General features: G+C 27.9%; 1 protein-coding gene across 6 annotated transcripts; it reads left to right on the forward strand.

Moving 5' to 3' along the window:
* The first annotated feature begins 402 nt into the window (after positions 1 to 402).
* LOC111641572 lies at positions 403 to 23,799 on the forward strand. 6 transcript variants are annotated; one of them, XM_023387768.1, is made up of 9 exons: positions 403 to 449; positions 1,293 to 1,369; positions 1,817 to 1,887; positions 8,074 to 8,193; positions 18,327 to 18,408; positions 22,165 to 22,222; positions 22,886 to 23,078; positions 23,358 to 23,446; positions 23,615 to 23,799. In XM_023387768.1, the coding sequence occupies exons 1-8, from the start codon at positions 434 to 436 to the stop codon at positions 23,407 to 23,409; spliced, it is 669 nt and encodes a 222-aa protein (XP_023243536.1). In that variant the 5' UTR covers positions 403 to 433; the 3' UTR covers positions 23,410 to 23,446; positions 23,615 to 23,799. The 6 variants fall into 6 exon arrangements, 5 of the variants coding, with proteins under 5 accessions (XP_023243536.1, XP_023243527.1, XP_023243551.1 ...); XM_023387759.1 differs by lacking the exon at positions 1,817 to 1,887 and adding an exon at positions 4,691 to 4,761; XM_023387783.1 differs by having other exon boundaries at positions 407 to 449; positions 1,324 to 1,369.
* Positions 23,800 to 25,366: the final 1,567 nt, after the last annotated feature.

Genomic DNA, 25,366 nt, shown 5'->3' on the forward strand with positions numbered 1-25,366 from the left:
TTTTATTTGTCTTTTGTAATTTATTAATTCTATTTTTTAATTCTACTCCTGTAACTTCTATTAGATCTGTTGGCAATATTCTAAATTTACCATTATTAACTAACTCTGGTTTATTCAATACCCATTCCTCACTAACAAGAACAATCTGTACAAACAACATCGCTAGACTCTATATTTTATAATTTGATAAATTTATTTACATAAAACAAATTTATTGCTATCTTAATGAATAGCTATAATTAAACTTTGAAAGTATGTTTATCATAATAACGAAAAGTTCTAACAATAACACACAGATATATTTTTATACAAAATAATATATTGTGATCTCTGACCTCTTAAACTGAATGAATTTTTTTTTTTTTTAATTAAATAAAATATTGATTAATTTTTAAGTATATTTTTCAGTGTAGAAAACCAAAATCTTGAATGAATGATGCCTGTCTCAGGTAAGCAATTACATTATAATTTTTTGCAATTATTTTTAAAACTTTTCAATTCTCTCAAACAATGTATTAAAAATGAAATATATTACTTTAAAAATAAAATAATTTCTCTTTAAAATTATAGATTTATTTAATCTAGGCAGAAATCAAACACAATATAAAATTATATAAATAGCTAAAAATTTAGCAAGAAGTTGAAATTTAAAAAATTTACATAATTTAAATTGTGTATATACTGAATATTTTCAATTAAAACACAGGCTTTTATTTAAAAACATTGGCATTGACAGTTTTAATGAGTCAATGCTTCTATAAGCTGCAAGAAATGAAATACATATTTCTACTTATTTATTAATAATTACTAATAAAATAGTTCCTCCTTCAGAAAGATGAATAACATTTACCATTTAAAGAATTTGAAGAATCAGTTTATTTTAAAAACTAGAAAGTTTGAAATACAATACTAGAATGAGGTTAAGAATTGAATCGTATTTTATTTAAGTAGTGCAGAAGAGAGTGAGTGCACAATTAATAGAGAGTACACAATTAATTTAATAATAGTATCAAATATTTATTAAATGATCCTCTTCATTTCTCTGACTTTCATTATTATTCAATAGTAAAAATTTTTTATATTAAATTAAATTATGAAAAAATGGTAATTATATTTATTATTTATATATCTAATTTAATTGCTTCTCATAATTAAGTTTATAAAAAATCATATATTGATGTTAAAAAATTTAGAGTCTAAAACTATAAAAATGTTGTTAAAATGTTGAGAATATTTATATTTATTTTAAAAATGATGTCTTTATTGTATTTGTTGTTATTATTTTTGAATAGATGAGACTAAGAATGATATGATTGATTATAGACAAAAATATAGAAATTTGAAGAGAAAGTTCAAATTATTAATATATGTAAGTAATACACTTTAAAATATCATTATGTATTTATTTTTTATTTATGAATATTAATAGTTAATAATAATAAATCTAATGTATAAATAATAATATATACTATAACTTAAAATTTTTTTATAATAAATATTAGACATTACAACAATATTTTCACTTATCTGCATAGAAACTATGTTAAGACATTTTTCTAAATTTAATTGAGAAATTCTGTAAATTATGGGAAAATATTTACCATTGTATTTAAAAAATTAAATTATAATTTTAGTCATTTTATATATAGCAAGTATTAAAACATCTATTATCTGGGATGAAAAAAATAAAATAATCTGTGATTTTTTTTTAATTTAGAAAGAAGTTTTTAAAATTTCATTGTTTTTTCCTAGAGACAAATTACATAAGCTTTAGATATGTAAAATTTATCATTAATGATAAAAAAAAATTTTGTAGGAAAATGAATGTTTTCAAGATGAATTAAAAAAAGCTCAAAGAAAACTTCTTAAAGTTTCTAGAGATAAAAGGTAAATTTTTTATAACTTTATTGATATATAATTCTTAAACTTAAAGCATAAATAAATATTTTTAAATGGTGAATACAGTATTAATTTTTAATGGTTTAATTATATTTTATGTGTACAAGACAGATTTATTAGTGCCTTAACCATTTTAAAAGTAGATAGAAAAAAATGAATTTGACTGTGTTTGAAATCAATATATAAATATTAAACTGCAGTATGTCATGGAAGAGAAATCATGAATTGTTTACCCATTTCTCCAGTCATTTTTAATTTCTTCAATACTTTCTTATTCTTCACAATTTCTGTTCTACACATTTTGTTACAGAAATGAAAACACCCAATCTTTACTTATTTGGGGTGTTGAATACAAAATTGACATTAAAAAAAGTTTGATTGGCTCTCATTTTGGTATAACGTTTTCAAATATAAATATTCAAGTTATCAATCTGAGTTTGATTATACATGACAACATTGCTGAGGTTCTAGCAATTTCACATTCCATTATATAATGATTGTTTGTTTCTCTATATTGCTTCCCATTAGAGAGAGATATACAAAGGTAAATATATATGGACCAGTTATGAATCCCATACTTATTCCTATTTCTTGTGTGTAAAAATTATCATTCATAAAAAATAATTACTTCTGTAAGTTCTATTATGTGATCTGGCACGTCTAAACTTTTTAATTTGTTTTCAGTCATTTCCCATGTTATGGACAGATATATCTCAGTTACATCTGAACTAGCCATTCAGCTGTGGTGTTCATTTATTTGTATACTTTTTACTTCATTTATAAAGTTGTCTGCATTTTTAATGGAAAATTTAGAATTTTTATATATTCAAAATATATATATATATTTCTAAATTATACAAAACAGAGTATATAAAGTCAATAATTGCTCCAGGATTGTGTTTTTAGTTGCATGTTTAATTTTGGTGTTCCACTACTCCCAATATTTAGTATAAATTGCTTTGTTTCTTTTTTCTATTTTATTTGTCTTTTGTAATTTATTAATTCTATTTTTTAATTCTACTCCTGTAACTTCTATTAGATCTGTTGGCAATATTCTAAATTTACCATTATTAACTAACTCTGGTTTATTCAATACCCATTCCTCACTAACAAGAACAATCTGTACAAACAACATCGCTAGACTCTATATTTTATAATTTGATAAATTTATTTACATAAAACAAATTTATTGCTATCTTAATGAATAGCTATAATTAAACTTTGAAAGTATGTTTATCATAATAACGAAAAGTTCTAACAATAACACACAGATATATTTTTATACAAAATAATATATTGTGATCTCTGACCTCTTAAACTGAATGAATTTTTTTTTTTTTTAATTAAATAAAATATTGATTAATTTTTAAGTATATTTTTCAGTGTAGAAAACCAAAATCTTGAATGAATGATGCCTGTCTCAGGTAAGCAATTACATTATAATTTTTTGCAATTATTTTTAAAACTTTTCAATTCTCTCAAACAATGTATTAAAAATGAAATATATTACTTTAAAAATAAAATAATTTCTCTTTAAAATTATAGATTTATTTAATCTAGGCAGAAATCAAACACAATATAAAATTATATAAATAGCTAAAAATTTAGCAAGAAGTTGAAATTTAAAAAATTTACATAATTTAAATTGTGTATATACTGAATATTTTCAATTAAAACACAGGCTTTTATTTAAAAACATTGGCATTGACAGTTTTAATGAGTCAATGCTTCTATAAGCTGCAAGAAATGAAATACATATTTCTACTTATTTATTAATAATTACTAATAAAATAGTTCCTCCTTCAGAAAGATGAATAACATTTACCATTTAAAGAATTTGAAGAATCAGTTTATTTTAAAAACTAGAAAGTTTGAAATACAATACTAGAATGAGGTTAAGAATTGAATCGTATTTTATTTAAGTAGTGCAGAAGAGAGTGAGTGCACAATTAATAGAGAGTACACAATTAATTTAATAATAGTATCAAATATTTATTAAATGATCCTCTTCATTTCTCTGACTTTCATTATTATTCAATAGTAAAAATTTTTTATATTAAATTAAATTATGAAAAAATGGTAATTATATTTATTATTTATATATCTAATTTAATTGCTTCTCATAATTAAGTTTATAAAAAATCATATATTGATGTTAAAAAATTTAGAGTCTAAAACTATAAAAATGTTGTTAAAATGTTGAGAATATTTATATTTATTTTAAAAATGATGTCTTTATTGTATTTGTTGTTATTATTTTTGAATAGATGAGACTAAGAATGATATGATTGATTATAGACAAAAATATAGAAATTTGAAGAGAAAGTTCAAATTATTAATATATGTAAGTAATACACTTTAAAATATCATTATGTATTTATTTTTTATTTATGAATATTAATAGTTAATAATAATAAATCTAATGTATAAATAATAATATATACTATAACTTAAAATTTTTTTATAATAAATATTAGACATTACAACAATATTTTCACTTATCTGCATAGAAACTATGTTAAGACATTTTTCTAAATTTAATTGAGAAATTCTGTAAATTATGGGAAAATATTTACCATTGTATTTAAAAAATTAAATTATAATTTTAGTCATTTTATATATAGCAAGTATTAAAACATCTATTATCTGGGATGAAAAAAATAAAATAATCTGTGATTTTTTTTTAATTTAGAAAGAAGTTTTTAAAATTTCATTGTTTTTTCCTAGAGACAAATTACATAAGCTTTAGATATGTAAAATTTATCATTAATGATAAAAAAAAATTTTGTAGGAAAATGAATGTTTTCAAGATGAATTAAAAAAAGCTCAAAGAAAACTTCTTAAAGTTTCTAGAGATAAAAGGTAAATTTTTTATAACTTTATTGATATATAATTCTTAAACTTAAAGCATAAATAAATATTTTTAAATGGTGAATACAGTATTAATTTTTAATGGTTTAATTATATTTTATGTGTACAAGACAGATTTATTAGTGCCTTAACCATTTTAAAAGTAGATAGAAAAAAATGAATTTGACTGTGTTTGAAATCAATATATAAATATTAAACTGCAGTATGTCATGGAAGAGAAATCATGAATTGTTTACCCATTTCTCCAGTCATTTTTAATTTCTTCAATACTTTCTTATTCTTCACAATTTCTGTTCTACACATTTTGTTACAGAAATGAAAACACCCAATCTTTACTTATTTGGGGTGTTGAATACAAAATTGACATTAAAAAAAGTTTGATTGGCTCTCATTTTGGTATAACGTTTTCAAATATAAATATTCAAGTTATCAATCTGAGTTTGATTATACATGACAACATTGCTGAGGTTCTAGCAATTTCACATTCCATTATATAATGATTGTTTGTTTCTCTATATTGCTTCCCATTAGAGAGAGATATACAAAGGTAAATATATATGGACCAGTTATGAATCCCATACTTATTCCTATTTCTTGTGTGTAAAAATTATCATTCATAAAAAATAATTACTTCTGTAAGTTCTATTATGTGATCTGGCACGTCTAAACTTTTTAATTTGTTTTCAGTCATTTCCCATGTTATGGACAGATATATCTCAGTTACATCTGAACTAGCCATTCAGCTGTGGTGTTCATTTATTTGTATACTTTTTACTTCATTTATAAAGTTGTCTGCATTTTTAATGGAAAATTTAGAATTTTTATATATTCAAAATATATATATATATATTTCTAAATTATACAAAACAGAGTATATAAAGTCAATAATTGCTCCAGGATTGTGTTTTTAGTTGCATGTTTAATTTTGGTGTTCCACTACTCCCAATATTTAGTATAAATTGCTTTGTTTCTTTTTTCTATTTTATTTGTCTTTTGTAATTTATTAATTCTATTTTTTAATTCTACTCCTGTAACTTCTATTAGATCTGTTGGCAATATTCTAAATTTACCATTATTAACTAACTCTGGTTTATTCAATACCCATTCCTCACTAACAAGAACAATCTGTACAAACAACATCGCTAGACTCGATACATAATATAGCTAGACACTAACCAAATGCCGAAATTCTGTCGGGTTAGTTTAAGGCTAATTACTAAATGAATTACATAACCAATTTGGCTCTAGAGGTAAGCGTTAGGAGCCATCTCGTATTAACATTAATAATTATAAATAAATAAATTAATTTAAATAATTTAGAACCACTGGGAGAAAAAATTGGCCCAGAGCAGAACTCTAATCCACAACTCCTGCTTACTGTGCAGATGCGTTGCCAGTTACACTGTCTGGACCTCCAGTCCAATCTCCTCTTCCAGCATATATAAGATGTTATAACCATCAATGTTTTTTTTCTCCCAGTGGTTCTAAATTATTTAAATTAATTTATTTATAATTATTAATATTAATACGAGATGGCACCTAACATTTACCTCTAGAGCCAAATTGGTTATGTAATTCATTTAGTAATTAGCCTTAAACTAGCCCGATAGAATTTCGGCATTTGGTTGGTGTCTGGAACAATCTGTTTAAATTTATCAGCTTTTATGATTTTTAAATTATAATTTTTTAGGAAATTATTTAATAGCTTAATTTTATTATTATATCTTAGGTAATATTTTTCTCTAATTTTTTTTTTTTTTTCTTTTATTTTTGAAGTGTAATGTTTTATTATATTACTGATTTTCATTTTAAAATAATCTTTATCTATATTTTTAAAATAATCTTTATCTATCATTTTAAAATAATTCTTTATCTAATAACTAATTTTGGTATTATGTCTATTATGTCCCATTGGCTAAGCCCATTGCAATCTATTCCTTCATACAGGATTTCTTTGATATCATTAGGTATTTCTATATTTATCTTATTAACTATTAATTGATTTTTCCATTTTTTGATTTCTTTTATTGTTGGATATCCTAATTTTTTGTTTAATTTACTTTGCTTATTACATTTATATTTTTCTATTTTCTTTTTCCATATTTCTCCTACAGCATTATCTTGTTTCATAAGTAATCATTTTAAGTTTCTTTTTATTCTTCTAATTTTTATATATTTAAATTTAATTGCTGCCTTTACTTTATAGTGGTTTATTTTTTATTTTTCTCTGTATGGTATTATTTTTGTTATAGACTTTGGTAATGATAACATTGTTAGTGTTTCCTTCTTTTTTAAATGTATTTTAAAGTAATAGGCTAATCAAAAATGTTTAGACCTTTCTTTGATGGTGGTGTATGATGGCAAAGCTTCCCCATACACATGATCTTAAGTGTTGCTTCATTCCTGTGGATACTTGTTCTTCTTTTGTAAGAAACTTGATTTCCCAGTTTTTTAATTTAAAATTTGCTTCCATATAGTATACAGACGTTTACTATATAAATCTAGTGTCTGTAATACTAAAAGGTGCTTACCTGTTAGTACTACAGACACTAGATTTGCATCAAATATTAATAAGACATTAATCTTTTGTATACTTGTCTTGACATGTTCTTCAGTAATACACAGTAGATTAGGTCAGAAACTTATGGTGCTTCCTATGTAAGTCAAAATTTGTAGAACAGTGTAATGCTTGCTCTATTTGTTTAAGTTAAAGTAAAATCCAAGTAAGATCATCTTCGATACCTTCACAGCCATCAAAGAAGTGCTTTAGCCAATCAAATAACTAGCTTTTCTTCATTGCCATTTCTAATAAAATTTCTCTGTGTCAGTGTTATATGAGAAAGAATATAATAGCTTAGTAGAGGCTAACAACAGGGTTATAACTATACAAGGGAGACTAGCAGAGAAACTAAACTCCCAATATAAGTCAGTGTTATCAGTTTCACATTAGAAATTGGAGTATTCATCATTCTGCTTTCCTCATTAATTGATGAATAAATTGCTTTTAGCTGAAAATGATTAATTACATTACTTAATTTTTCTTTTTTTTTTCTTTTTTTTTAGATTTTGAATTTTGCAAATCAGTAGATTCAGATCTCTAGGCTGAAATCAGTTTAATGTACCAATATGTATCAATAGCTTCTCATTCAATTAGCTCTTAAATTAAAATGTGTCACTTAAATATAAGTTTAAATTCAAATAAATATCTGAATATCTGGGGATATTACTCTTTTTGCCTGGAAACAGTAGAATATTAATTTCTTTTCTCTATTGGAAAATTATTTAGACAAATTTCTGTTACAGTTTTCTACTTGATCGTCTTCTTCAATATGAAACAGTTGAAACATCTTCAAGTGATTCAGATGCAACAGTATCAAGTGATAGTGAAGTTGAAAGAAAAGGAGAGATAACGGCTGTCAGAAAGTATGATATGATGCTTATTAATTTAATAATTTTTCTTTTCTATTAAATGTTTTTAGTTATATATTTTCTGTTTTCTATAATTTTTAAATAAAATAAGTTTGAATTTAGAAAATTTACAAAAAAAATCTCAATGGACAAACTTTAAAAGTTTCCTTATTCTTAGTTCAGGGATGCACAACCTTTTGTGGAGAAGGGCCAAATTAGAATTAAGTTTACTGACTGGGGGCTGGACCTCCAAGCGATTAATGTGATGGCTGAGATTGGATGCTGGCGGAATCCAATCTCAGCCATCACATTAATCACTTGGAGTCTGGTGTAATGCTTGATGTCTGGCTTGATGTCTGGTGTAATGGCAGATGTTGAAACAACCAGCAGATTTTCCAAATTCTCGTTGATTAACCTGTTCTGTGTTTTGCACTTGTTTAAATTCATAAGTGAAAACTTGCAAGCTTGTTTGGCAGTGCTTGCAAGCTTGTTTGGCAGTACCTATGTATGCCTGTTCGCATACATAGGTACTGCCAAACATGCTTGCACAAAATCGAGCATTGTCTTTCAGTTTTGGAAATGATGTATCTGGCTGTTCTTTGTAGAATGTGAGGAGATTAGAATGTTTGAACTGTGATTTCAATTCATCACTGCACTGGATGTCTATCAACTCAAGTTAGACATCTGGAGGGGCATCTTCCACTTTCACATCAAATGGAGTTGAAAAAAGTTACAGGTAAATCTTGTATTTCTGGAATTCACCAAACCTCTCATTGAATGATGTAAGGAGGGTGTTAACTTGGTCAGAGTAATCCATCTTCATATGTGGGTATTTCTCTTTCATGGCTCTATTCCAACTACAGTATTAATTTTCTTGGTCCAACTTAATAATAATAATAAATTTGATGCGAAAAAATTTTTTTTCTATTCTTAGTCTATGGAGAGATATTGTTGTAAATTATTGGTTGTTATAGCTTTTTGTACATTCCTTTTTGAACTCTGGTTAGTTTTTTCTAGTTTGAATGACATTAGATTGACGAATAAGCGTCTTTTCAGAAAAGCTTGATTCAAATTTGACTATACCAATCAGAATCTAGAATGTAAATGCTAAAAAATCGTTATTTTCATGGTTTTTCAGCGCTATTTTCACTTATTTTTGTTATTTGATGCTATTTAGACCAGGGGTCGCCAAACTTTTTTAACTGTCGACCCCCAATCATTTTCCAAAGCCTCCCATTGACCCCCATCGTAAAATTTTATTACAAGTATATATGTATGAGCGAAAAAAAAACGTTGTGGGTTGTGGTCTCTGTCTAAGCAAAAAAAAAAGTTTGTGACCCCTTAGCCACATCGACCCCCCCAATGATGTTGCATCGACCCCTGGGGGTCCATATCGGCCACTTTGGCAACCCCTGATTTAGACGAATAAGCAAGTTTTTCGAAGCATAAAATTGAAGATTTCCCGCCAAAATAGAAACTTCCTGATTACATCGGAAATGACGTTCTAACATCATTTTATTTTATTTGATTATTCAAAAAATCTTTATAATACTATGTATTAGACTTAAAATATTCGATATCTAAACCAGAAAGTGTTAGCTAGAAATAGACTTATTAGAACAACCCCCCATTTCTCACTTCAGGGAAAGTTATAAAACAGTTGGGTGCTAACGACTTTGTGAAAGGGAAAAGTTCTACACTTAGAAACTTTGAAAGAAGGGATTTGGCCTGTACCGTCCGCGGGCCGCATAAACATTGATAAGGGGCCGTATGTGGCCCGCAGGCCACAGGTTGTGCACCTCTGCTTAGTTCCTTAAAAAAAACATTTTATACAATAAATTTTTGAATAATATTGTTGAATAATTTGTATACTTTTAAAATGGCAATAATACTTATTATTGCCATTTTAAAAGTATACAAATATTGATCTCTTTAGATCAATCAATATTTGTTAACCTATTGATTATTTAACCAATAGTTTTCTTTAATTAGTTCATCCAATTATTATAATTTAAATATGCTTTTAAGAAAATTATACAAAAGTATTAAACTGTTTTGAATAGTAATGTTACTATTCAAAACAGTTTAATATTTCTGTAATTTAGTAAAAATTATGTTAAAATTTTCTACAAAAATTAATAACATTCATATTTACAAATGAGTGCAATAATTAAACAGGAATTAGAATAATTAATGAGTATTTTTATTACTTGCTTGATTTTGATTAGTTTAAAGAATTTGAAATTATAATTGAAATTGTTCTAATGTTATATTATAAATAATAAAAAAATAAACAACACATAACACCAGGTAAAATAACGTATCTTGTGAACCTATGACCAGTGTGTGACGAAAAAACAAGAGAGAGTTCACCTCTAATGTTTTCGAACTGCTCTGGGTTATTCTTCAGGTGTTAAACAGAATTTCTGATGGAACATAGATGATTTGGATTACAAAAATTTGAAGAATTATGTGAATCCGTTACACAAGAGATGTTTGTCATGCCACACATGTGTATTCATAAGGCTGGCAGTTCTTGACATTTAAAGATTGGTGTCCATCAGTGCCTGTCAGGCTATTGACAAAATCAACTCCTCTTTATAATTGATGCACATGGCATTGAGGCTCGATTTATATATGTGAATGGCCTGTAACCATCTTAGGTGTTCTGTGCAAGGCAAAGTGTGGATGAGCTTTGCCTGGTCAAAGGCTGCCATGATATCCTAATGGATTCAAATGATTCTTCAAATTTTTGTAATCCAAATCATTTATATTTTATCAGAAATTCCATTTAACACCTGAAGAAGAACTCAGAGCAGTTTGGAAAATGTTAGTGGTGAACTCTCTCTTTTGTTTTTTTCACAGGGTATGTTATTAAAATAAAAAAAAATGAAACAAACTTAAATTTTTACAGTAATTATGAATTTTATATTTAAATATCTTTCCTCTACATATATAAATAATAACATAACAGTTTTTTACAAATTGAATAAACGTTTGTAAGAGATTAATTACTCTGAATTAAATAATGATTATATTAATACAGGTAGCCCTCAGTTTACGCCAGCTCAATTTATACTGATTCACAATAATGCCACTACGCAATTTGCCGTTTCGCGGTGTAATTCCCTGAATTTCCCTATGCCAGACTGATTTTCATTTCAGTGTTGATGTGTTCATTGAGCCGTGACATTGTACATTCATTAAAACAAAGATTTTTATTGAATATATTTAGTTTTTCTGTTTAATATTATTGGGTATGTATACATTTGCATTAAATTAATATTAAAACACTAAATGTTTAGGTACCCACGAGTCAAGTTATCAAACTTAATAGTCCAATAAATGGCATCCAAATCCATAGCGCCAATGAATGTATCCCATATCAGTTCGTTCAGGAAAACACCTTACGATGCAGTAGCACTTCCGGTGATCACAAACTATCGTTAGTGAGACAAATTTACTTCTTGTTGGCCAGACAATACTTTTTTTTAGCCAGATGATATCTATCTCTCCTTAGCCACCTTGAATTTTCCCGCTCAAACTGACCTTATACATGCGCTACGGCAACCGGTGGTCAACCAATCAGAGTCTTCGCTCGTCCATAGCTCTACTTTGGATTAACGTATCCTTTCAACTATGGAAAGTTTGATGGATGAACTTTGTGAGTTAGACAATGATTGGGAGCAAAGTACAAATGTAAAAAGAAGCATCATCACATCTATTCAACCATATTCCGAAATTCTCAATGAAAGAAAACAAAAAAATGTAAACGATTAAAGATGGATACTTTTTTCCGAAAAATGTAAGAGATCCGAAATTAAAAATTTTCTAATAAAAACATTTCACTTTATTTTATGATAAAATACATTTTAAAAATTAAAAATTTATATGTATTTTGTATTATATTGTATTAATAAACAAAATTATTTGCTTATTTTTCACTTATGTAGAACCTAACCCTATACACTACTGTAAATGTGAGTTCGTTTTACACCAATTCGATTTGCACCGGCTTTTGTAGGAATGGAACTACGGCGTAAACTGAGGGCTACCTGTATACTCAGATCCAACAGAAATTATGAGATCAACTCTATAACTCAGGAACTGATAATAGAAGGAGAAAAATAAACAGACTATATTTAAACTTAAACTGTTCTCTCAGAGCATAAGTTTTATTCTGTTTTCTTTACTCTGTAGTAGTAATGAGTTCTTTAGCTTGGACACATGCTCAATAAGAAAAAGTCTGATTTGGAAAGTGAGTAATGAGTTAATATCAAATTTCTCATCAATCTTAAGAAATCTGCAACAGAAACTTTTCAATTATAAACTGAGACTTACAATAAAGGTTGTCTTGTTCATGTGGTTTTGAATTACAAAATGATTTTCAGAAGGCAAGAAGAGTATGAAAAATGACCACTTAGGTCATTGCTTTCTAAACCTTCTGAAAGCTGGTTGTACACTATTAAATAACACCAACAAAACCTACAAAATATACCAGCAAGCATAATTTAATATAAAGATGCTATAAGCGTTTTCGATCTGAACAGGATCTGCTTCGGGTCTAAAATGTTCAATAGAATGAGAATCCAAAAGCTGTATCTTTGGCATTCTATTTCTATCGAACATTTTAGACCTGGAGCAGATCCTGTTCAGATTGAAAACATTTGTCATAGCATCTTTATATTAAATTATGTTTGCTGGTATATTTTAAAGATTTTGTTTGCTGGTTATTCATTGCTTTCTTTGAGATTTTGCAACGGCAGAGTGGTTTTCAATGACCAGATTGTCAATTAATGCTATTATATTGAAATTTTGACTCATTTTGCAAAGGAAACAGCTAGGATTGTAGAAAACATCAAAATAATGCACCATCCCTTAATGCTTTGTCTGTAAAGTAGTTTTTATTCAATAAAAATTTATTGCACCTAATTTCCTTCCCAATTCATCTATATCTTACTCTTTGTGACTCTCTTTTCTCAAAGTTTAAGTCAAATTAACTTCATTTACACAGTATATCAGTAGAAGAGGTGAAGGCAAAAACAATGAAGTTCCTGCATAGTCTTACACATGCCACATCTATGTAACAACATTGCGAACAATATGCTGTTACTATTTGATAAACCAGTTAGGATGTTGCAAAAGACCTTGCAGCATGACACATGAATGGTTCATGAAATGATTTGTTGCTGATCCATTGTTTGTTGGTTTTTCAATGAACCATCAAAGAATGACACAGTATAAAGTATGGCTCAGGATAACACAGATGTGAGTAGCTGCAGCTGATTTTATGATCATTAGACAAAATGGTTTGTTTAAATACTATGTGAAATGGAATGTCACAGTGTACAGCACAAAATAATGTACTGTACATCAAAATGATTCAGGTCTTCTTTCACAAAAATGATACAGGCTAGGATTCATAATGAGATAACAAATTCTGTTTGCAACATTATTACATAGATGTAAACATGGTTTTACAGAATAAGATTTACATCAGTGTTCTGCAACGGGTGTGCCACGGCACACTGATGTGCCATCACATGGTGAAAGGTGTGATGTGAACTTTTACATATTCTGTTAATTTCAAATTTTATTTATATATTTTTATTAGTGTTGTAACAAATAGTATATTCGGCCTCAGGCCGAATACCGAATATTCGGCCAGGAGCGTGGCTGAATAGCCGAATATTCGGCCAAACTATTCGGCTCGATTATTGCACGTACGGAAATTGGCGCGCAAACCGCATTATGGCAAGGACCCTGCTCTCTATTGGCCTGCTGTCACTACGCTTCGCCAATCGCGTTAATTCTTGACAGTTGAAGCGGACAGACATGAGCGTCATGGCAGTATGTGATAAGTGATGATATCAAATGTGGATAACAATGAAATGTCCTACACGTGTAAATAACGGAGAAAGAACAGAGAAAGACCGCGAAGTGAAAATGTGAAAATAAATATGAAATTGAGTCGATAACATAATCAAATGAGTCGAAGTAGCTTATTGGCGCGAAATTCGCGGCCGTCAATGCCAAACAATTGTTGTCATAGACTTCGGAAAGCTAAATGCTTGTAATGAAAGTCACTTAGCGTGCACGGGCGAAAGCCTGGGGCCGTTCAGGCTATCAAGCTGTCTCGAATCTGTGAAATCATAACTGTGACTTATATCGACGTCCTATCTGTCTCTTTTCTTCATTATCACCAGGTTGAGTCACGTAATTGTAAAATGGGAACTCTACGACGGAAAAGTGATGAATCGAAAGTATCGTGAGCGCGTATTGTGATGTATGCACAGGCATACGTGGATTAGAGCAATAGAGGAAAGAGAAAGGAAAGAGCAAAGGCGAGCGCTTAAAAAGAAGGATAGGCAGGGTCAGACCCTCAGATGTGCGAGGATTCTCCAACGATAGATGTGTACATGTAATTATAAATTGTGAATACATGTGACTAATATTATTTTCTTTTTTATTTTGTGCAAGTTACAAGTTATAATAAATATAAACAAACAACACTAACTCTATAACATTAACTCTAAATACCAAAATGATTAATTTACTGTGTTTTTGTTGTTTATAACTCCTGTTTTTAGGTATTCGGTATTCGGCCGAATAGTGAAAAATAGGCCGAATACCGAATAGTAACCAAATATTCGTTACATCACTAATTTTTATCACAGTTGTTGTGTTTCTTATGCTTGTATTTCATTCTCTGCTGCAAGTACTGATGAAATAAGATGATGTTTGTTTATTCTTTATTACAAGCCATGCATTTTTATGTATTCTAAGAAATTATATGTAAAAAAAATTACTCACAGGTGTTGATGTCTGTTTAATAACAATAATAATAGGTTAGTGGCATTACATAATTCTATTAATAGTATCATATCATACGTTTTTGAGGGGAATAACATTTTGGTGTGCTGTGTTGAGTCATGGGTGTGCCGCAAGTAGAAAAACGGTGTGGAACACTTGATTTACACTATTGCTTTGAACAGTGACAGCATCATATAGAACTGTGTATAAACTCAGAAGGAATCTTCACTGTGTGATTAATATAGATATTTAAACAAAATATTAGAAATTATTATTAAAAATTGAATTAAAAGTTTTTATTTATTATACCTTTATACTTTTTTAGGATTAAATGGATTGTCTTTTCACTTAATCTCACTGTATATATTTCTAGAAAAACTACATAACAAATAAGACTGGAAAGTAATACTAATAAAAACCTCATTAAACTTAGAGCCTTTTTTTGTTTCCGGTTGTTGTAACACTATGTTACGAGGTTCTTGAACCAACACTAGACATGGCATAAACAAAATGTAAGGTGTATTTACCTTTGAAATACACAGTCAGATAACAGCACAGTACAAGTTTACAGAGACTTTCTTCCATAAAAACCCGGAACACAGCTCAAAAAATGCAGGCTCTTATCCTCCCCCACTAGGGACATTCTAACACCAGTAATGTTTAATGATAATCAGACATTTAAAGACAAATGTTTTCAATTTATACGAGATCTTCCTCAGGTCTATGTGAAATGGAATGTATTTTGGAATGTTAATGTATTTCAAATAAAAAATAAAACTTTCAAATACATAAAATACAAAAATTGCGCAATACCAATGTAACTAACTACAGGAAAAGTACAAGAAATAACATAAAAATAAACATTAAAATATTATAAAATATAAAACCAATATATCTGGTATATTTGTCTTTAAACATTTGATTATTATTAAACATTACTGGAAACAGAAAAAGGCTCTAAGTATATTTACTGAAATGCCATCAACTGCTTTCTTAAAAATAGCTAAAGTGAATTATATTATACAGTATATGCATAAATCTTTAAAAGTTTCTCCTATACACAATATATATTGGTGCTTACAAGTGAGAACCAGTTTTGTCTGCCAAGGCAACATACCTTTGACAAAAGAATCTCTTGTCCTTTTGTCTCACCCTGCAGTTTGAGTCTTACCATCACATATGGGACCTTGTCTGTTAGATTTGTGATCTCTGTTATTCGTGTTCTAGTTTTTAGATCAAAAGTTGTCTCAATTATAAATGCTTATCATCTCTTCATCTCCTTAATGACACTCAAATTCTAATAATATATTAATATATATATATACAGTATTACAAAAATACTTATTCCAGTTTCTACTGTTGTGGCTAAATATAGTGAAGTGTCAAAAATCTGGATTTGACCATCAAAAATTATATGTTAATCCTTTCAATGGTAAGTTCATTGTTGTTGATCTTTTGGTTGTTTACATTTTGAATCTTTGTAAGCATTCCTACATTCCTTATAAAAGACTGGCTTGAACTTAGAATATCTAAACTTAGATTTAGTACTTAAAATGCTAATTTATACATATATTGTATATTTGAAAATTCAGACAAATTGAAAATCTGGATAGGGTTCAGCCCCAATTAGTCTGTATTTTAAAATGCTTCACTGTATTTGTAAATATTTAATTCTGATCTTTCTTTTTTCCCTTCTAAACAGTTATTTAATTGTAAATATTTTTTTATTTTTAATGATTCTGTTTTTTTATTTTGTGGATGAATAAACAACCCTTTAAACTTAAAGTCTATTCAATTTTAAAAAATTTTTTCTGTATAATAATCATTGAAGAAAATTAACTGTAGTAAGGTTAAAAATTCAGACTTATCAAACCGACATCAGCTTCAGTTAATGAGTCTATGGATCAATTTTACAGGCAGTTACTTTATTAATGTTAAATATGCATTTCAAGTTATTCTTCTCTTTGGTTTAATCTTGTTTAACATTTAGTCTTCCATTTACCAGTGATCCACATGGCACACTATAACAATAGGCCAGAGGGTTAAAGAACACATAAATAATATAAAATATAATAGTGTAAATTCAGCTGTTGTAAACCATTGTAATGCACTAGGATGTAAACCAGATAAAAATACTGTAAAAGTTAAAAAGAGAATAGTTCACACATTTGGAAATTATTACAATCAAAAATGAACAGAGAATAAATGAGAATATAAGATTGCAGGTTTATGATTCCTGGTATCCGTATATTTTCGATAGGGGGAGAGACAAGTTTGCATAATTTCCAAGACAAATTTACATAAATTGTGTACTTATGTAATTTAGAATAAGTCAACACCAGCTTGCATAGATTATGTCAGTCATGAATGTTTGTATTTATGAGAAATTTTACTCCCTTATTATTTTAACATAAGTATAACTATAGTACTTTTTATGAAAGTTTCAATAAGGTTTATACTGTTTGGTTGCAAATGTTTGGCATATTGTTATAGTGTGCCAAGTGGATCACTGGTAAACTGAAGGCTAAATGTTAAATAGGATCAAACTGAAGAGGGGAATAACATGAAATATATATTTAACCTGAATAAAGTAATCTCCTGGAAAATGGATCTGTAGAATCATTAACTGAAGTTGACTGCCGGATTGATAATTCCAAATTTTTTTTTACCATACTACAGTTAATTTCTTTAAACTTTATTTGTTATCTGTTCTCAGATTTTAGTATTATAAATTAATAAGTATTATTAAATTATTTAAATATAATAATGTTATTTTTGAGCATTTAAATAAACTAATTGATAAGATTTTATTTTGGATGTAGCTTGTTTTCATAATCCTCATTTCCAAATCAAATATTATTTTATCTAATTGGAGACAAGTTTTAATGTTACGGTGAATAGATTATAAATATTTTTTTATTTTTAATGTTTTATGTAAATAATTTTAATGGAAATTTTATTATTTTTTAAAGAACAGTTTATACATCATGACTGTTATATACAAGCGGCCGGATGGTCAAGCGGTCAAGGTGGCAGCCTACCACTCTGGGGGACTGCCACCTTGACCGCTCGAATCCAAACGGGTGGGCTCGAATCCAAACGGGTCGAAAAATCCCCAGGAATTTTTTGGGGGTGGTCCGTTTGGATATGTCGGGCCCCATCCCTCACTACCCGGCAGCTCCATTGTGGGCCTGGCCAAACTCATAATGGGCTTGCAAAAAGAGGCCCTCTTAGAGCCCACAGGGCAGAAAGAGTTAATTTAAAAAAAAAAAGACTGTTATATACAATATTAAATATTTATTATTATTATTATTTAAAAAAAATTATTTTTATAGGAAAAAACCTTTACCTATAATAAATGCAGAAAATCGAACCTCAACTACATCAATTGGTACATCTGTAGTTAATACATCTGTTGTAAGTAATCATATATAAAAATTATGTTTTTAAAATAAAGTGTTTATATTAATGTTTGTATAAATGATATAAACAGATTGAAACATCTTTTAGAAAATTAATATTATACAAGAAGGATTTAGATACAAATATAATTTTAACAGAGAAAATTATTAGAATTTTTTATAGTAAATATTATGTAAATTTTAAATCTTTCAGTTACTATGAAATCATATTTTATTGAAGAAAAACTATTTTATTAGTTATGCCATCTCTCTTTTAAGAGTTTATCTTTATTCAGAGAAATCAAATTCCTAAAATAATTTACTCTGGGATATGTAATAGACTTTTTAGATCAAGGAATGCTAGGCTTTTTACACTCTATGGTATTATTAGGTAACCTGTTTACATTTTTGACATTGTTCAAAATATTTTTAGTCCTTACATTGTCAAAATCAATTTAATTTGATTTTTCTCTACCTAGAAAATAAAAAATAACATCGTTGTTACATGAAAACACAAAAAGTGACAAAATTGTTTAAATGTAATAATAAAGCTTAATAATTTATCAATGTGTTTAGCTTTTGAATTAATTAAATTTATAATATAAGATGCATTACAAAAGTTTAGGTCCACTCCTTTCACTTAAGCAAACACAACACAAACACATCTAAAGAAACCAACACATACATTTATTTGTGAAGGTAGCAGAAACATGTAAAAATAATATGACATCATTAAACTAGCATATTATTAGACAACTGTAAATGAATACACAAAATGAAATAATACATGTGTTGCAAAAGTTTAGTTCCATCATTTAAAATTACATATTATTGTTCCAGAAACCCCTCTTTTTGCACCCCAATGTCAAAAACACAATGAGGAATGCTGTCTAAAAGTCGCTGGAGCACATCTTGACTTATCTTGTCCTGTACAGAGGTGATGGCTGTCTGAGTTCTGCAACAGTTGAAAACTGACGTTCGTTGGCATATACCTTCCTAGTGAGGAATCCCCAGAGGTTCTCCATGGGGTTAAGGTCAGGGGAATTAGCAGGCTACTCCATTACATGCACACCATTGTCTAAGAACCACTCCCATGTAGTGTGCATTGGATTACATGGATTAGTGCATTGTCCTGTTGGAATGTCCAGAATGGTCCTCCAACCCTCTTTCCAAATGCCATGAGGTGCCCATCCAACAGTTCTGGTAGTGTTTGGCCTTCATACGCCCACTCGGAAATGCAATGTTAGTCTTCCCATTGCATCCAAATCCGGTCAAACCATTACTGATCCTCCTCCCATTTGGTGTATGGAAAAAAATCTTATCCTCTCTGATGTCATGCTAGTAGTAACACCAGCCATCAGAACTATCTAAATTAAGTTTCTTTTCGTCGCTGAATACTACTCGTCTCCATTCTGTATTCCAATTTGAATGTTTTCTAGCCCATTTTACCTGTGCTATCTTATGGTCTGATGTTAATCTGGGCTGAAGTTTCTTCTTCTTGTACAGCAGTTGTCTGTTGAGCCTTATAGCTCTTGATAGGGTTGATATGAATTTTTTATTTTTAAATAAAAGGTGATTGACCAAAGTTTTAACAAAAATTTTTTGGAATTGACTGTCTTTTTATTTGTTGATATGAATGTTAACCATTGGATCACGTGCAAACTGTCTGAGTGATGATCCTGATTGTTTTATGGTGTTTACAATCTGTCGAAGATGACATTCCCTGTGTGCTCGTGGACATCCTGAACAGGGTTTTTGGTTATAATCCTCTTGGTTACATACATAATTGTTCACCATGTTATGTGACCGATTAATCCGTTCTGCTATGACCCTGTTGAACAGCCCTTGCTGCTTTAATGCATCAATCTTGCCTCTCTCGTAGGCAGATAACATCTTAACACATCCCATGTTTTCATAAACATTATATCAAGCAAATCACACAACTCAAAGTTGCAGCAGTATGACAATTTTATTCTTAACATGTATGAAATAGTTTGTAACGTTTAACTTGCAGGTTCATATCATTATTTCTCCTGGGGATGTGATGAAACTAAACTTTTGCAACACATCTCACTTTGTGTGTTTATTCATTTACAGTCATCTAATAATATGCTAGTTTAATGATGTATTATTTTTACATGTTTCTGCTACCTACACAAATAAATATATGTGTTGGTTTCTTTAGATGTGTTTGTGTTATGTTTGCTTAACTACCTAAACTTTTGCAATGAACCTAAATTATAGATGGAAACTTAGAGACTTAATAATCAGATAAAAATTATATGAATTTTTCCAATAATAATTATTTTATGAACTTCCAATCCATATATGACTACTGCTTGTCAGTCTGGTCAATGACAGCACCATTCCATTGAAATAAAGTCCTTAAAGAAATCCAAATATTTATTTTTTTCTAAATAAACTCAGCAACCTACCTTATACTAATAATCCTGTAGTAGCAAGAATTCAGCTTGGAATACCCAACCCAATAAAACATATATAATATTTTGACCGCTAACTTTGTTTTAAATATTGGTATTTTAAATAACTATTGGCTTGGTCTGAGAGTCCCCAATAAAAGAACCCATAATTATGCTTGTATACATACACCATATTATTGTCTATCCATTCCCAAAGATCAATATTTTATTGAATAGCCAATAAATCAAGACTGATAGAACCCATACTGCCCACAGATTATACTACTTTTAAAAGTACCTGCGAACGAATGCTATATACAAATCAATGACTAATCATTTTATATTAGCATCGGTAACCTTCATCCATTTTTACTTTTTTATCATCATCACTTTTATTTTTGAACTTTTATTCATGTGATTTTAATTCTCTTAAATGTTTTCTTTTGTGTAATTTTTCTTATTTTATAATTGTAAAAATTAGGATTAATATTAGTAAACAAATTGTTAACAGTAACCATTTATTTATATATAATTCTTATTATTTTATTATCTTGTATACATTTTACTTTTGTTTTATCTTAATTATTGTTGAATTGTTTGTATAGTTTTTAATGTGGATATAATTGTTAAAAGGGGGTGGAAATCAACTGTCCACGGACATTTCCTTAATTGTATAAATAAATAAATATTAGAAAATATAATATTAAACAAAATAAAAAGATTTCTTGACATTTCAAATGATTCAAATGATTTATTTTAATATGTACTGGAATTACTCAATGAGATAGTAGCAAGCTTGTACATTGGCATTTTCCATTATAAAGCACTTTAGTATAACCTTACAAACAACCGTAATGTTTTAAAAATAACCAAAGTCTTTTGTTATAAGCTTATATTATAAAATAAGGTAATGGTGGCCAATCAGAATAATCATTTGCTTATAATGGGACCACCATAGCACCCTCTGACTTAAGCAGGAAGTGTATTTTAATTTTTTGCTCTTCTTTTTTTTGAGATATTTATTTGTTTATAGGATAAAATTAGCTCTGTGAATGTACCAAGGAGGATCGAAAGATCAAAATGCATATATGAGAAAAATAAAGAAAATAACAAACAGTAATGGTTTTAAAGTGTTTTTTTAATAGCAGTTTATTGTTTTTAATAGTTCACCTCAGATGACAGTTGAGAAGCAAAAGAGATGGCTAAAATTTTATAGAAGTTTTATCAAATTTTATATATATTTTTAATATAATTTTAATAAGTTAAGTTATCCTAAATTTTATGGCTGAATATTGATTAGGCCTGTATAATTAAATATATTATAAATAAAAATAATAATTTTTATGTTTCAGATTTCTAGTGATGCTAAAAAGAAAAAGTCTGCAAGAAAAACACAGCCACCCAAAGCAGGTATATTTAAAATTTTGTTTTTCTAAAAAATCTCATAACTTATTCACAAAAAGTAACATGCCTAAGATTATTATTCATTTTAATCATTATAAAATTATGAAAATTAATGCAAAGTATTGTCTTTATAATATGTTGAAATGTTATCTTTAAATTTTTGATAGCAAACTTGAACATAACATTTTCTTCTTGTCAGATTTTTAAGTATGTTTTAAGTACATAAATGTGTGTCAGTGAATACATGGATGCATATTTAGGTATTTAAAATATTAAAAGAACATTTTAAGAAACATTTTAATATCCTGCAAGTGCTTTTGATGTATTTATAAACATCATCTTCAGGCAGAACTGGAATCAAATAGGTTTTCAAACAAGTTTTTAAATTTATTAATTTAATTTAAAAACTAAAAATTGTTATCTAAATGTAGGGTTTCTTGAAGAATATTATAAACTAGAACGGTTCCAAAGGATGTGGAAGGTTGAAGATCCCTGGTCTAGTCCATTAAGTAATTTAATAAAGATTGAATGATATTCCATTAAACCATTTAACATGACTTTATATAAGAAATATTTTAATACCACATCTTTCATCAGATTATTACATGAAAAATATTTTTAATGCAAATCATATAATTTCTTTGTTTTTATATTTTAATATTATAATAGGAGGATCTAAAATTAACCAGCCATCAGAGTTTCGCGAAACTTTATCAATAAGTAGAGGTGATGGACATATGACATCAGAAGAAATTGAAAGACATCTGCAAGCAAAACAGCCACTTAGAGATCTTTTGCCAGAAAAAGCTCCTCTTACCGTCCCAGCTGAAATGTTTAGCAATGAACCTACTGGAATAGAAAAGTAAGAATATTTGAAGATTGATCATTATATAATAATTATGCTAGCAACTAATGAAATGGCTTAAATTATCACAGCCCAAGTTAATGTAGAGCAAGTAAAGAAGGCAGTGGTTCTACAGTTACTGCTGATTTTATATCATTGTTGCAAATGTGTATATATTTATGTATTTAATTAACGGCAGAAAAACTGAATTCTATTAAGTCTCATAAATGTATAAAAGCGGAGAATCTCTATATTTTTGAACTGTATTTAACTATCACAAATTTTGGAAATTTATAGAAGGATCCAGTATTTTACAAACTATCAACTATTTAAAAGAAATAAACCTTGAGAAGAGGAGGAAGAATCTATGTGACATCATCAATCAGGTATTTAAAATTAATATTAGTATTAGTTATATCAAAAATTAGCAAGCCTAAAATTAAAATTTTTTTAAAGTAAATACACAAACATTCTTAATAAAGCAATAATTAGTCCATTTTTAATTTACATAAATTAATTTTTTATATTTTTATACACATTTTGTTTCCCCATAGTGAAATTGGCAATGATTAAATAAGAGAATCTCCTGCTAAAACACATTCCCAGATATTTATGGATGAAACTTAATCATTGATTTACCAAAAATAAAAATAACAAAGATATTTATTACTTTTATGTGTACTTATCTTTTATCTATGTACTATGAAAAATAAAATTTTTCCAATATTTATGAATACAATAATGGAATTTTTAACATTTTTCTTATGTTTGATTTTCATAATTATTTATTGCATTTTTATCAAAATGTTGTAAAGGTGTTTGAAAGAGGAATGTGAAAAAATGATGCTATTAAATAAAAATATTTTATTAAATTTTGTATTGTGAACCAAATATAATAATTGTACTAAATTTAAAGTGATATCAATCGTTAAAAATATGAATAAATGATTATTATATTATCAAGTTTTTGAAATAAACTTTGATACGAGTTGAAAATCATATAATCATGAATTATAATACGACACCTCACTAAGATGAAACATTTATGATTTATATAAAGTTTAACGTATATAAATTCATATTTTTCAGCTGAGATTTAAATTTATGAATTTAAAGTATTTTTTTAACCCTGAACATGAGCTAAAAAGCTCAAAAGTAATGGAAACAAAGTGTAATATTCATGATATAAAGCAGAATAAAGGTTTATATTGGAAACATTTTGAAAATTAACTATAAAGAAGTAAATAAGTCTCAATAAGATTCAAGGATTTCATTTTTTTAAAGAAATAGTTATGCTTTTTATTCAAAGGAAATGCATTAATTTAAATATGGTAAAATGTTTCAGCATACAAATGATTTTTTACGTATTTCTACAGATGCTCTTGGCTATATTGGACAATAGAAAAGTTAAGTACTTTATAATAAATTGGAAGCTCCAAAACATAAAATTTACCCCATCATTCTGCTAAAATAAGATAATTTTGTCTCAATTGTGCCTCCATTTACCATAAAATGGTCTTGAAAGTGATTTTTATTAATGTACTGTCAATTTAGGAAAAACAAACAATTGGCATAATACATAATTGATGCAGAAATAACAGAATTTGTTATTACTGCTACATAGTATTTTTGTTCACATAAACTCTTTTGGCATAACTTATTTGGCACTGATTTTAATCTGTATAAATATGGATGGGCCAAAGACAACAAATGAGAAAAATCTGATATTGTTGGGTTTTGAGTTGATACACAAACTAAGGTGTATTTGAGTACATGGACCGATACCTATGTTCTAGAATTCATGACACTTTCAATATCATTTTATGGTCTGTTGAAGATGTCTTTAGGAAAAATGTTAATCCAAATCTAATTTAAAAATGCCATGTTCTGTTTAAAAGATTTTGACTTTTGGCCAAAATAGCCCATTTCTGGCCAGTGTTGAAAGTCAAAAATATTACCATTCAATAGAGCTTACGCAATTTACCTTACCTATTAAAATTTTTAGGATTGATGAAACTTATTTTCCTTCATTTTAAAAGGAATGTATAAGTGGTCTGTGTCACTGTACGTAAATTAAATATATTTTGTATTTCACTAGAAAACAGTACAATAAACTTTTTAAATTTATAACATTTATTCAATTAAATAAAAAAAAATACTACATCAATATACAGTAAATAATTTTTTAAAGCCAATACAACAATCACCTAGCTCCTTTTGATGTGTGACACACATCTACAGTATTTGATAATTGTTAAATTATTGGATATCATGGAACCTTGCACACATTTAAATTTTGATACTCT

The sequence above is a fragment of the Centruroides sculpturatus genome, unplaced genomic scaffold, assembly GCF_000671375.1.
Source record: "Centruroides sculpturatus isolate CEXI.00-Female unplaced genomic scaffold, Cexi_2.0 scaffold151, whole genome shotgun sequence".
NCBI lineage: Eukaryota > Metazoa > Arthropoda > Arachnida > Scorpiones > Buthidae > Centruroides > Centruroides sculpturatus.

Coding starts and splice junctions, on each gene's coding strand:
- LOC111641572 (XM_023387768.1), top strand. Junction 1,370..1,816: donor AGTTCAAATTATTAATATAT/GTAAGTAATACA, acceptor AAAATTTTGTAG/GAAAATGAATGTTTTCAAGA. Junction 18,409..22,164: donor CTGTAGTTAATACATCTGTT/GTAAGTAATCAT, acceptor TTTATGTTTCAG/ATTTCTAGTGATGCTAAAAA.